Source organism: Nelumbo lutea, chromosome 1, assembly GCF_056320005.1.
Source record: "Nelumbo lutea isolate HS-2025 chromosome 1, American lotus-T2T, whole genome shotgun sequence".
NCBI lineage: Eukaryota > Viridiplantae > Streptophyta > Magnoliopsida > Proteales > Nelumbonaceae > Nelumbo > Nelumbo lutea.
The window spans coordinates 150,666,725-150,681,388 of NC_142684.1; the positions used below are offsets into that span (position 1 = coordinate 150,666,725).

A 14,664-nucleotide genomic window follows, 5' to 3' on the forward strand; every position below is an offset into this window, starting at 1 on the left:
GATTGATTTAAGGAGTGTGCTGCCACATGGTTGTTTTTGTTTTTTCACATCAGCAAAAACAATATAATTTTGCTAATGTGATGGTTGTTTTTGAAAATTTGGTGAAGTACACTGCGCTCCACCATAGAAATCTGAAATTACAGCCCCCCATAGTCTACTAGTAGCCCCCCTACATCGATCCACAGTCGAGATTCATCCCACCTGTACGGTGGGGCTAAGAATTCTGGGGCGGGCTGAGAACAGTCATTCTCCCTTAAAAATTTAGAGAGTGTTCCACCACATGGTGGTTGTTTTTGTTTTTAAAGACAAAATCAACTTTCACATTGATGGTTGTTTTTGTTTTCAAAAACAAAACCAACTTTGTTGTGGAAGACCCCTTAGTTTCCTAAACTATTGATTCACCTTCATTGTTCTTACTTCCCTATTTTCTATTTCTATAGTGTACATCCTTCAACTATGTAAGAAACCAAATAACTGGGCTACCTCTCCATTGTTACAATTCACAACCACCAGTTCGTAGCTCTAAACTAATTCAGTATTGTATTGATCTATGCAAGGCAATTGATAGGTGAGCCTTTTAATTTCTTTTCATCCTTTTTTCTTCTTATTCCTTTAAACCTCATTTCAATTGCTTTTGCTAGTACTTGTGCATATATGAAAACCGTTGCAGTAGAGAAGTTTTCTTGAATCCATGCAACGACGTGTATGACCTTTGATTGCAATATGGTTGTTTTTCTAGTCATCCCTTGGAAAAAAAGTTGAGCAACAGAGGGATGAAGGTTATATTTTCGGCCTCTCTTTTGCCCTCTAACTTCTATTCAATATTCATTATCTATTTGCTCTGAGTTCGACGTGTAGCTATTTTGGTTTCTTTGTAATAGAGTTTTATTTTGTTGATTCATTTAATTTTGTTTCTATTTCTATTGTTCTAGAGTAGCCTTTTAGATTGCCTTTCTAAATGGATTTTAATTTAACGACTTCTTCTTCTTAGTTTTCTGATAACATTGCTAGATTCCAGCAACCTTACTGTTGTTAGATTGATCGTCAGAATCCAGCACCTAACTTTTATGGGTAATGAACAGAGATAATGCATAGTTAATCACCTCTGATTCCGGTCCGTTTTGTAATATTTGGGCAAAGGAGAGCAATTTGGGTAGTATTCTACCCGATTTCCGTTGGGTTTTTATTGATTTGATCTTGTGCACCTTGGAGCGGATCCAGGATCAATGTTGGCTTTGGCTTGACCTAATCGTGAATATGAGATCTATGTCAACAAAATTCTTGGTTGACATTTTTGAAAATTACGAAGACCATGCTAATTCTTGGTTACAAATGGAGAAAGATCTTGAGTTGGTAGTGGTTTTTTGGAGGCAAATGGTACCACATTGATCATATGCAACTTGGCGTTCCTAATTGGGTGATAGAACCCAATAAGAGGTTGAGGCGCTGTTACTGTTGATCAATAAATGGGTGCTTGATGTAAACCTTAATTCATTTCTAGCCTTAAAAAAAAAAAAAGGTCTCTAATTGGGCTTGTTGTTGAATTTATGGGCCTTGGCTATTACAGCTATTTTTGGTGAATAAATAGTTTGAGAAATAAGTTTTTAATTACTTATTAATATTTGGGAGGTCATTTTCCAAACCACCTACACTTATTTTTAAGTAATTATTTGGGTTGCAATGTCTGGAGAGCCGCTTACTAACTTAACAAATATACACATATATGATATTTTTCAATATTATATTGACATATTTTGATGGAAATGATGATTTTAACCCTTGCAACACACATGGGCCTATATGTCACACGTAGCACTATTAAACAAATTAATTTATTTAAGAATAAAATAAAAAATAAAAAATAATTACTTGTTATAATAATAATAATAATAATAATAATAATAATAATAATAATAATAATAATAATAATAATAAAATCATATATCATGTTACTATTAACAACAACAACAATTATACTAATAATTCAGATATAATAATCAAATAACTATAACAATATTATAAAAAATACTTGTTTTTTTAAGTACTTATTTTGAAAATAAGCACTTATTCACTCTTTTTTTTGTCAAATGTGAATAATTTATCACTTATTGTATGGCCCCACTACTTATTATAAGTATTTTAAAGAAGTAATATCAAACAGGGGCTACTACAATATAGAAGTGTACCTAAAACATTAAAAGAGTTCATAATCTTGATGGTCGGACGGTCTAATAATGACTCGTGTTCAACAGACATGGTAGAGAGAACATCAAGGAAAAGGCTTAGCATACTACAGCTTTGAGGTAAAGTTTTAATAACTACAATTAACAAGAAATGCTTCATTTTAAAATTAACTTATATTCCATTTAAAAATAATAAAAGTTAAAAAATAAAAAAATATAATAATAACGGGTTAAAATAAAATTACTAATAAAAATAATAAAATCAAAATCTATTTACAAATACCATAAGTACAAATTAATAAAATCTAATGAAAATATATTTAACCTCAAAGCTATTTTTTATTAATTTAAAAACTTATAGGTTTCATTGACAAATTATAAAATATTATTATCTAAAATTAATTTTTATTAATCCAAAATTCAAATGGAAGTCGGGCTGCCTAGGTCAGATTTAAATGCAACCAAAGCCCAAGCCTAAGAGTTGGACCTAAGGCCCAAGAATGATGTGAAGCTCAATCAATCCAACTCTCAAGTCCACCAACCTACAAAATGAAATTAGATGCATTTGGATTAGGCTTGTGTTGGGGGACAATAATAAGTTGAGAAAAAGTGGGGTACGACTAGGGCTAGGCGTGGGTATGGGTACATCCTATAAAAATAAGTTGGGTGCTGGTCCTGTTTGAACTTTTAAGTTGGGCTCAAAGAAGCCCAAGAAATCATTCTCATGGGTTGCGGCTTTTATAGATGTGATTGAGGCCCATGCATATGAATATATATCAACCATATGAATTTGCGTTACTAATTAATTTAGTAATTAAAAACGTAACAGGAGTCTTTTAGTACCAAAAATAGGGTGATGACAGGGTCAACCAACAGAAGTGCGTGTCTTGGTCCGGCCGGTCTCTCCTCTCGGAATAGACTGAAAGGAGGGAAAGCAATGTCAACTGTCAATCACCCCTTTTGGCTTTTGCTCTATCAAATCAAAATGAAAAAGAAAATGTGTGTCTAATCTCTCTGTATGGTGAATAAAGCAATCCGACTCCGTAGGCCCCTCCTGAACGCTCCAAATCAATCTCAACCAAAATACAAAAGTTGGGAAAAATGGGTGTAGCATGAGTTGGATGTGAGTGAAGGTGGTGGGTGCAACCTCTCAAATCTTTCTCTTGTCCTATTTTCCTTCTTCTTTTGCTGGCGTGGTGGAAGATGGTATTCTGCTGATCGATCGATCGATCGATCAAAATTCAAAACCATGCCGAGCAAATTCAAGAAGGCGATTGGGGCCGTGAAGGATCACACAAGTATTGGGCTTGCCAAGGTATCAAAGAAAAATACCTCCAACCTTGGTATCGCTGTGCTCAAGGCCACCACCCATGAAGCGATTCCTGTGGAGGAGCGATACGTGAAAGAGGTTATCCTCCTCGCCTCTGCCTCCAAGCAGGATGCAGCCATTTGTGCTCAGACTATCGCCAAGCGCATAGGTCGCACCAGCAACTGGATTGTTGCTCTCAAGTCTCTCATGCTCGTCCTTAGGATTTTTCAAGAAAGTGATCAGCAGCACTTCCCCAGGGAAGTCCTCGACGCTATGAAGCGCGGCGCCAAAATTCTCAATCTTTCAAGCTTCCGAGACGACTCCAATTCAAGCCCCTGGGATTATACAGCCTTCGTGCGCTCCTTCGCCCTCTACCTAGACGAGCGTCTTGATTGCTTCCTCAATGGCAAGCTCCATGGCCGACCTTCAAATTGGGATCAAAAGCAAGGTGGCATCATCAATTATGAACCCGCCGTTTATGACATTCAGCAGCCCCCTTCGTTGCTCGAGAAGATCTCTTGTTGGCAACGCTTACTTGATCGGGCGATGGCCACCCGCCCCACTGGTGCCGCCAAGAATAACCGACTGGTGCAAATATGTCTTTACTCGGTGGTGCTGGAGAGCTTTGATCTCTATCGGGATATCTCCGACGGTCTCGCAATTCTCCTAGATGGTTTCTTTCATCTTCAGTACGAATCCTGCGTTAATGCCTTCCAAACGTGCGTTAAGGCCTCGAAGCAATTCGAAGAGCTATCTGCCTTCTATTACCTGTGCAAGGGCCTTAACATTGGCAGAACATCCGAATATCCGAGTGTCCACAAGTTATCCGATGAGCTCATCGACACGTTGAGGGAATTCCTGAAAGATCAGGCTTCTTTCCCAACCGCTAATAATGGTAAGGCGGAGCCGCCACAGAACCCCCAGTTGCTTCTCCGTGCATTCTCCACTAGCATGACAAGTTCGGAACCGTGTGAAGGAGGTGGTGAAGCCTCTCAACAATCCGATCAACCAGCAGAGACGATGTCGTCAGAGGAGAGATACTGGGGCTCGGAGATGGAACCACATCCATCTAGTAGTGATCCCGACGCCGATGTAGGAGGAACAAGCCCATCCGTCGACATGGATCAAGAACAATTCGAAAGGGAATCCGATTTGATGGATATGAATGAAAGGGGAACAAGCAGCCCGCCCTTATTCAGTTCAGATCTTGATCTGCTTTTCAATGATCAGCCCCAACAAGAAGAGGAGCAACAGCCTTCGGTGTCGGGATTGGAGTTGGACGTCAAAGAAGATTCAAAGGAGGGGTGGGAGCTTGTGTTAACTCAAAGTGCAAAGGACATATCTTCCAAGCAAACTGGCGGGGAGGTAGACCATTTGTCTATCATCGACAACCTGTATGATCAGCACAATTATCCAAACTATAATAACCCTTTCCTACAAGACATGGGTGAGGGTGGGACTAAGGGTGAGGGTGAGGGTGAGGGTGAGGGTGACGGTGAGGGTGAGATCCATGCGCAGGCCATCAACCCTCCTGATCATCCTGTTGTTGCAGCAGATGGTGCCTTCTCCATCCCCACGTTTCAAGCAACTCCTACGTTTTGTGCACAAAACTCCGATGCCACAACACCGCCATTGCAAATCGAAAATGACCCTTTTGCACCATCCAATCCCCCGGGTGAAACTTCCTTGGATGGCTCCATGAATCAACATCTCCTACAGGAACAACAACTGTGGTTGCAAAATCAAGACAAGATCATAGCAAGAAATTTAGTTTGACTGTTTTTTTTTTTTTTTATTTTTATTTTCTGAATGCATGCTAAAGCTGGACCTGCTTTTGGAGGGAAAGGAAATGAAAATTCAATAGATTATTTCTCTATATATATGATCCAATAGTATAGTATATGGATCCCAACTATTTAATTACGACCCCAATTGAACTCCATACAGAAACAAGTATAATGCATTCACATCTAGGAGTAATTGCGGTTTAATTAGCTCAATCTTTGCAAATTAAAACCAGATATATAATGCACCTTTTAAGTATACCCATGCATTTTGCATTTGTATGTGTGTAGTGTGTCTGTATGTTGTATGCATGTATCCATGTACCCATATAATACATGTTAAGTATTAATCTCTTGTATATATACTCATTGTCCCATGTTGGCTTCTTGCTAGTATATAATATATGTCATAAAACTTTTGAAAAAAATATACATTCTAAATAAAAGGTCCATTAATTGTTCTTTGGGATTCACAATTCTGATTTGAACCGTAGACCTACAATAATTCAAATTTATAAATAATTTCACCTATAACACCTATACTTCATCGTGAAATGACATCAATTCCGAAACACTTACCCTGAACGGTATGGTTGAATTAGGATTTCTGGGGTGGACTGAAAAGTAAAAACCCTTTCTTCTTTTTAGTATTAATCATTACTTGACATAAGGCTCTTTACTTTTTGAAGCCAATAGTATAATATCACATCAACAACCTTAAAAATCATATAATTCTTAATGGAATTTGAAACCGCACCAACGCTGAAACAATTTATCCAATAGTGCAGCAACTGGGCTACCCCGGCCCTCAGTTGGAAGGTCTAATAATTGTTAGTATCTATTATTGTAGATGTCTAATAAGCTTTATTCCACAACTCAACCCAATCCTAGCTCAAATTAATGTGTCTCCTAGGCACAAGTCCAGCTTAGTCCAATATACATGGCTCTATAAGCTAAGGAACGATATCCAGAATAAGGCACACTTAGATTCAGCTTTTAGTGTTTGCTGTGTTGTGCAAAAATCCTACTTTTGTACTCTGAACAAAACTCATCTTAGCGATGACTAAATTATTATTATTAGGGATGCCTTTATTTAGTTGGTAAAACTTTTATTTGGATACGGTTTATGTTAATAGATGAATGAAACTTGGTTGTCATTTCTTAAGGTCTTGAGTGAAAGATGTGTGTAAAAGGATAAAAAATGCCATTACTCAATTACCCAATGTTGGTCCGAACAATTTTGGGTTTTGGGAACTGGAGATGGTCCTAACCTGTGTTCATTTTTTTTTTTTTTTGCACAAAATGGCTTTTTCCGAACTTTGGTCTGAGATTTTACCATTAAACCAATTAATAGCCCTATTATCTCACATAAAGATCTCTTGAAGTTAAACAGTTATATAATTTTTTTAATAACTTGAACATTTCTTTTGGTACCCTTATTGTCTAAGAATAAGCATGATTACATGATTTTGTACCATTTGACTAAGATGATCATAGTAAAAGGAAAAAAAGTCAAGCTTTCTACATACTCATTTGCTTAACTGCGGTGAAAGCATTGATCCCGTGGCCGTTTATTTGCAGTGTAAATCTGAATTGAATACAAATTTTGCATCTGGTTCAATTTTGTATGTATTTGTTTGTAAGTATCGTTTGCATTCCTATCTAATACAAAATGTGTACATTATTTTTGTCTCATTTACATTCTCACTCACAGTACAGTTTTTGTATCCCAAAGATTGATGCAAAATTTGCACAATCTTTCTCCAAACTCTATTTTCTTTTTACATAAAGTGGGGGACTACATTATCATGCTTCCTATCTCACTCCTACGCAAATAACCCTCCTGCCTCTATTCTATTTCATATAAGGTGGAGACTGAATCAATTTACTTCTTAAAAACAAACAGGACAAGACCAAATTTAAAGCAAAAATAAACCAAAATTTACACTCAACCTATTACTCCCTTACAGCTACACCAGTACAAATGAAAATAGCACTGCAAATAAATTGATCCTAATTTATAATTTACCATTCGAAGGAAGCAATTATTCACTCTTTGTATTTCTCAACCATCTGAATTTTGATTGTGGAATGCACTGCCTGTCATTGTAATCCGTTTCTGATATTTCTAACAAAGAGGGAAAAAAGAACAGTTTCAATCGATGAAGATACTACAATATTCTTTGTACCTCAATTAACTCTTAGTTTTGTGTGAGAATGAGATGTATCAAATGTTGGGCGTCCAAGTCTATGCATGCCCATCACCATCAGGTGTATGCTGAAATTCTTTCCCCCACCTTCCCGTGCGGTCTAAGATCGATGGCGAACCCACATGTTCGTCAAGCTGCAAAAATAATCCAGTTTATACTTTATAGCTTTTTATATTTTTATGTTTATCTATATTATATAATTTTCATATACCAAGTATTCTTTTACATGTGAAAAGCTTTTGTTCGGAAGATATCACATCAAATTCAATGGACAGTGAATGTCCTCGTTGAAAACAATATGAGAGATAAGGTAGATAGCGTGAAGTGATGCAACCGACCGGTGTAGTTTAAGTAACCTGAACGCTGATTCCATTACATGATTCAATTCTTTTCTTCATTTATTAAGTTGGTAGTAAAATCACTGGACCAGTCTGTGTAATATATATATATATATAATCTATTCGAGTCATTTTCTTATATATTTTAAATATTGTGAAAGCGAACGACCTCCAAAAACAGAGATTGCTGAAAAGCCGAAAAGTTTAGGTTGAATCGCAGTTCCTAAGTTTTGACTTCTCTCCCTTTGAGGAGGAAAATAAAAGGATTAAAATTCATGTGCGTGAAATCAAGAGACAAAGAGGTGAGTGTGGGGGGCAGAGTCCCACACCCTTTTTCCTTTTCTTTTCCCGAAGACCACTTTACGTTTAAATTACACAAATAAGCAACCCCATAACCCATTGAAGATGAATTTCCGGATTAACACAGGGAGAGAAAAAATGGAGGTTTTAGGCCACAAACACAATTGAGTATTGAATTAATGGCAAAAGAAGAGATGCATACGTCTTGTTACTTATGGGATGATGGTGCATCCAACTACTCAAACACAATGGTCCTACCTGGTTTCCCTCTCTCTCTCTCTCTCTCTCTCTCTCTTTCAACTAAAATTCTACTTTTGCCGGCAGTTGCAGTACTATTCACAATCGCACAAGCATGGGCCCTTGGGCCCTCATTTCTACTCCAACGGATTGGAGACGTACAAGTACAACACCCTTGGCGTTGACAAATCCTTCAGGCCACAGTACGTTAGCATCACTTGGCTTGCCTCAAAATAATATTTTAAGCCGTTGGCCTAAACACTAAACTTTGATGATCATGCATCAACCATTTGAACTTCTACCCAGCTCTTTGATAATTCTATGCTTCCCGAAAATCGAAACAATCCCCTCTGAATTTCGATAAGGGGCCACCTGATTGCTTAACACTTTCATGATACCAGTTGGTTTGATTGGAACTGGTGCTGTTTCCCAAACAAACACCATTTTTTGAGAAAATGGTGCTCTGCAATGGTAAGTCATTCTCAGAAAATGGCCTTTTTTTGTTTTTTGGAACCATTGCTTCCACCTAGGCAATGATATAAAAAATGAGAAAATGACAATGTGAGGCCACATTTTCTTTTTCCAATTTTCAAGATAGTCTTAGAAAACATTGTTTGAAAAAATGCCCAACCAAATAGTTCCCCAGAATGTCCTCCATGGCATCGGTTCCAAGCATGGCCTAAATCGATTGCAGCTGACAATTAATTTCCCGGTTTTTCGGATGAAGCCAAATCAATAGGAATTCCCATGTCTCAACAAAGAACAAACAATAGTTTTGATTTGGAACCCAGAGATCCACAACCATAAGTCGCAAAGGGATAGCGATGCTAGATGACAGAGCAAGCACCATGAGGGATAGAACGCATATGTAAAGACGGAGGCACCCCATATCAAAGTTTTAACACTAACAATGTCTCTTCTGCTCTGCCCATTCAAATTGAAGATACTCCCTATCACCTTATCAGGGAATTACTATCACGCTACAACATCAACATTGGAGTAAGAAGTAGGATATTCTCTTGAGAGGGAGAGGGACCCATCAGAAAAAACGGTATCGAACTCGGGCCAGAACCCAGAAAGAAGAGGACAATAAAATTACCATATATCCCAGGGGAGATAATATATCACGTAAACGGGGGTAAGAGAAAAAAAAAACAAGGAAAATGGGCGGTGTGTTTTGAGCAAATCCAATTTTTGATAATCGAGGCACGTTCCCTGGTGAAAAGACAAAAGATTCCTGACAAATTTTATTACATAAGAATGTGTTTGTCTTTAATTAGGAGAAAGTGGTAGTGCGCCTCTTTTATCAGAATTCAGAACTCAGGAGGAGATGTGCTCAAATTAATGATTTATCACCCGAAATCAAGAATAGGAGAGACGGACTTGTGTAACTGTCGTTGTAACTGTCAAGTTACCCAATCTATCAAACAAGAAGAGGGAGAGAAAGGAAAAGAAAATTGGTAATGAAGTAAAATGGCGCTGGCGGGAAAGAAAAGGAGAAGGAAGAAGGGAATAATGATGAGAGGGGAGGGAAAAGTGAGCTGCAATGAAAGAGAAGCAAAGCTTTACAGCTTGCTTGTGCAGTTCCTTAAAAGCTTCCACGAGAAATATGACCAAAAAAGTTGCCTACTTTTCTTTTGCTAACAAGTGAGGAGGCATCACTCTGAGCCTCTCTCAGGCATCACTTGTTTACTTACCAGTCTTGATTCTTGACGAAGTAGAGTGAGTAGTAGGGAATGGACCACACCCCACACCGAGGGCTAAGGGATTATTGCTAATTTGCTGACCCCCACAACCTTTGGTTGTGTTATTTCAGTCACCCCCCCAAACCTTTGGTTGTGTTACTTCAGTCACCCCCCTAAACCTTTGGCTGCTAATTTGCTACGACCCCCTCTTCCCATGTGAAAGTCGCTCTTTTCCAGTCCTACCACCCCTCCCCCCGCTGCCCCAATCCCTTTCCATTTTCCCTGGGAAAATGCCCAGGGACCCCACGCCATGATCTCCTCTTGAAAACGGTCCCCTCTTTCTCTAGACTAGTGCAGTCTCCCCCAACTGCGCCGTTACCTGCTCCTGTTTTCTTGTGGAACTGGAAGGCCTTGAGATTTCACTGTTCTGGAAAGGGGTTGTGGTGGGACCAACTTCCACGTGTAGTTCAAAAACATAAATTGAAACAACCCACGTGGGAATTGATCGAACGATAAAACTTGGTCATCCCATATTGACATTTCAACATTATCGCTCATATTTCACACCCCAGCCCATGAAATCATGTTGATCCATCCAATGAATTATGAAATCAGCGTTCAAAGTTGAATGGGTTTTCCACCAAGCATGTCATGTGGGCTTTAATATGAATTATAAAAGTGGACCCCAGCCCTAACCCCAACCCGTCTATGTCTATGTCGCCACTTTGTTGTATTATCAGTATCACACACTGAATACATATCAGGCTGCAGCAGCTGCACTCAGATGTTGATCTCTCACCCATGATTATCCAAAAGCAAAACAAGTTACCCAAGGAAAGAAAAAACAAGGGAACAAAAAATAAAACAAAACAAAGCCATGATGATATCAATGCACAGCAACAAAACACAGTAGTATACTTTTTTTGGGATCCTTTAATTCCTACCCTTCTTCTACCCTCCAATTCCATGGGAAGGAACGTCACTCCTCTTCTGTTGACGGTAAGGCTACAAAAAGGAACTGCTTTCTGAGTTTCTGTGATTAATATGGTGTTAGAGAGGGGTTTAAGATTTAACTCAAGAAGAGCAGGCCTTCACTCCTAAGTTTTGGTTGGTACATCACACTCACACATCATCCTATTATTATACAATCAATATATCAGCAACGTCCATATCAACTCATGGTCCTCATCACACAAAAGGAATTAAAAATAGACAAAACGAGAATCAGAAAGCAAAAAAGTCGATTATATGATTATATCACACCACAACAAGTCAATTGTAAAGAAGCTTATTACAAAAAAAAAACAACCATGCACAAACAAAAACAATTACACTCCTACTATCTAAAGCTTTAAAAAAAAGAAAAAAAGAAAAAAGATATGCCTATTACAGATAAACAACAGACCCTCTCTCATGTACATTATCAAATCTCTCTCACTCACTCTCAGAGTCTAAGCTTCACAAGTCAAACAATTAAAATAAGAAAGAGGATACTTCCCTAAAAACCGCATCCACCATTTCTTTTTTTGTCTCTCTATTCTATATTATATAAATATTCGAATAATAACCTCCTAACTATTCTTATTCTCTCTCTCTCTCTCTAGTCTTCTTGGTCTTCTTTCTTTTCTTGGGACGGGGGGAGGAGACTAATAATAATGTAAAATTTTTGTTTGGTTGAGTATAGGAAGTATGTGTTTGATTCTCGTACCGGAAAAGTAGTTTCCTCTTCGACAGTTAGAATTTCAAACGGATACCTGTAAAAACGCATATCACAACAAACACTGCTAGTGTAAGTAAAAAAAAAAAACACTTTAATCTTAATAATTATTGCAAAGTCCAGTTAAAAACTTATAATACTGTCCAATGATGGCTCGACTATTTTCATTTCCAACTGCACCATCTGGGTGGGCTTTTGGATAGGCCAATCCATAACTTAAATGGATCTATCTAAAAAAAGCCGTCCCACGATTTGAACACCCGACGGCCCATGATCCCCACCTTTAATGGCTGGGATGGAGTGGATTTCTGGTTTATCACAGAGCTCAAGTTGAGATTTTTGTGTGCTAAAAAGTAAAAAATTAATTCAAACGGATTTTTTTCTCTCCCTCTGAGTCTCTGACGACTTACCTTTGCCCTTTGGCGGGGTTAGTTTCTTTTCTTTGTCGGTTATTCCCTCCAAGTCCTGCTGAAGATACTCTTGAGACGATTTCCGGCAAGCCTTTGTAGGGCCTTTTTTGCGCCGGCGACGTCCATTTCAGCCAGCTTCTGCAAATGCGGGTAGGCTCCGGCAGCCAAGATCCTCTTCCGACACCTTTGGCTGCCTCCGGCTAAGATTGCAGAGATAACCGATACTGGAAACTTCTTACACACCATTTCGTTTTTGGGATCTAACATCTGGACTAACCTCAGTACACTCTTCTCGTCCTTGGCAAGATCTTTGCGATTCGACCGAACGGTCAATAAGGAGGCCAGCGCTTCCGTCGCTACCTCCTGCAAACCCACCGGCTTGGAAGATTCCACCATTCTCACTAGTGCCCCCATACTCCCTGCTATTGCCCGCTTACTCGCATCGCTTATAGATAGGTTAGCTAGAAGTGAAGCAGACATCTGCTGCACGATGACATTTCCATGCTTGACAAGCTCGCCGAGTTGCAATATGAATGGATTTGATGAAGACAAGATCCTGGCTGCCAAAGCTGAAGACGAGAGGGCGTATATCCCTCGCAGGACGTGTTCTAACGTATCCGGGCTGGAAGACTCCTGTATTAATTGCAGAAGCCTCTGTAATCCGCCTTCCCGTATTATCGAGGCCCTGAAATCTTCTCCCGACGAAGCGAGGATCCACAGATTATTGGCAGCTTTTTCTTGGGCGGAATCGGTGCCAGAAACCAATAGCTGGACAAGAACGGCGACCGCGCCTTCTTCTGCCAAAGCAGCCCTTATTTCTTCAACCGCCGCTACATTCTTCATCGCACCTGCTGCAAACGTCTGGGTCAAAGGAGATCCCGAACGACACGCTTCCACTAGCACCGGAACACCACCATAGGCAGAAATGGCCCAGGCATTATCCGGATCGGCGGTGATCGCCTCGACGGCCATGGCAGCCTTCTCCTTCAGGCCCGACGAACCGGCTTCGAGAAGGCGCAGTAAAGGCCCCAAACCCCCTTCTTCGAAGACGGCGTTACGAGAGGAATCACCGGAAGTTGCAAGAACAGAGACAGCCACCGCTGCTTGCTCTCGAAGCGACGGCTGATGACTGGAATCAAGCAAATGAATCAAATACCTAATGTCTCCTTCCTTGGCCACCAGGACAGCAGCTTTATCGTCCTCTCGGAGAAGCTGAAGCAGCGAGTCCAAGGCCTTCTTCTTGAACTCGATCCCCCCGATCTGTAACCTGGCGAAGAGGTCGCGGATGAAAAATCCCAAGTCGTCTTTGGACGAGCCGGGACCGGGTTGGGAAAGAACGATAGCATTGGACTGGCGAAGGACCCCGGATTTGATTAATAAATCGAGATCATGTAGAAGGGCGGACAGGGAAGCGGAAGCCATATCGAGGTCGCTCTGCATGAGGAGCTTACCACCGGTGTAGGAAGAAGGGTCGTGGCATTGATCAGAGAGCGATTTGGTCTTCTGAAGAGTGGAGAGGAGGGTAGGGAGGAGGTCATGAAGGAGGGGATTCTCGGACCAGTGAGGGGAATCTGAGATTTCGGAGAGGGAGGTTCTGAGGGAGGAGAGTTTAGAGAGGAGAACCTGCCAGCGACCAACGAAGGATTTGACGCTGAGAGCGGAAAGGAGGAGGATAGAGAGGAGGTGGTTGATGAGGTCAAGGGTTTGAACTGGGGATGATGATGATGATGATGATGATGGTGGTGGTGGCGGCAGCGGCAGCGGCGGTAGCAGTACTGATCCGGTGACGGTTGCCGTAGAGGGATGCATTGGGCCGTGTAAGGCCCGGGCTAGAACCGGGAGGGATTGGATTGAAATTCAGGTGTCGAACACATGAACCAAAAAAAAAAAAAAGGAAGAAGAGGGAGAGGATTGGTGTGAGGAGAGAGGCGCTTGTGCTTGTAAAACAATGAAGAAAGGAAGTGGGGTTGGGGCGGAGGATTGCTTGAATGAAAAGGAAAGGGAGAACGAGGAGGAGCAACACCAACAGCAGCACAGGAAGAGGAGGAGGGGGCTTCGAGGATGGGGTGGGGAGGCTGGGTGCTTCTGATTCTTCTGACACACGACGAGGATGTTGAAGAAAAGTGAAGCGACCGAGGGAGGGAGGGACTTGGATTGCCCACTTGGAGAGAGAGAAAAACGTGAAGGAGAGAGAGACAGAGACTGAGAGAGTGCTGAGCTGGGGGGTGGCCTAGTGGGCTTGTGCCTTGTGGGGGTGTTGTTAAGGGGTTAGGGCTAGAGCTGGGGCTTTTGCGAATCGGGTTTTGCAACATAGGGGAGACGTGTGTGTGCGCGCGCTAATCTGTCTAGAGAAAAGAGATGAGTCTATTACACAGTTCAATCATGTGCACATTGGTTCCTGAGGCTGCAATCTACATGCATTACCTTATGAGATTTTTGGATGGTCATTAGATGTTTTATTTACCATTTCTTTTGGAAACTAAGAAAAGAG

The 14,664-nt window shown here is 40.5% G+C and overlaps 1 protein-coding gene and 1 pseudogene across 2 annotated transcripts; one reads left to right on the forward strand and one right to left on the reverse strand.

Moving 5' to 3' along the window:
* Positions 1-3,283: 3,283 nt before the first annotated feature.
* On the forward strand, positions 3,284-5,365 carry LOC148878356 (clathrin coat assembly protein AP180 pseudogene; annotated as a pseudogene). Its single transcript, XR_016101918.1, has one exon. The product of XR_016101918.1 is annotated as a clathrin coat assembly protein AP180 pseudogene (transcript).
* A 5,908-nt stretch (positions 5,366-11,273) lies between these two features.
* LOC148878357 (ARM repeat superfamily protein) lies at positions 11,274-14,405 on the reverse strand. Its single transcript, XM_088953479.1, has 2 exons — positions 12,174-14,405; positions 11,274-11,800 (listed from the first exon to the last, which is right to left on the reverse strand). Exon 1 carries the CDS (start codon positions 13,980-13,982, stop codon positions 12,213-12,215), a length of 1,770 nt encoding a protein of 589 aa, XP_088809605.1. The 5' UTR covers positions 13,983-14,405; the 3' UTR covers positions 11,274-11,800; positions 12,174-12,212.
* Between the last annotated feature and the right edge of the window lie 259 nt (positions 14,406-14,664).

What these genes read in the sequence shown, in the direction of transcription:
- LOC148878357 (XM_088953479.1), bottom strand. Translation starts at nt 13,982, where the DNA reads ATGCATCCCTCTACGGCAACCGTCACCGGATCAGTACTGCTACCGCCG.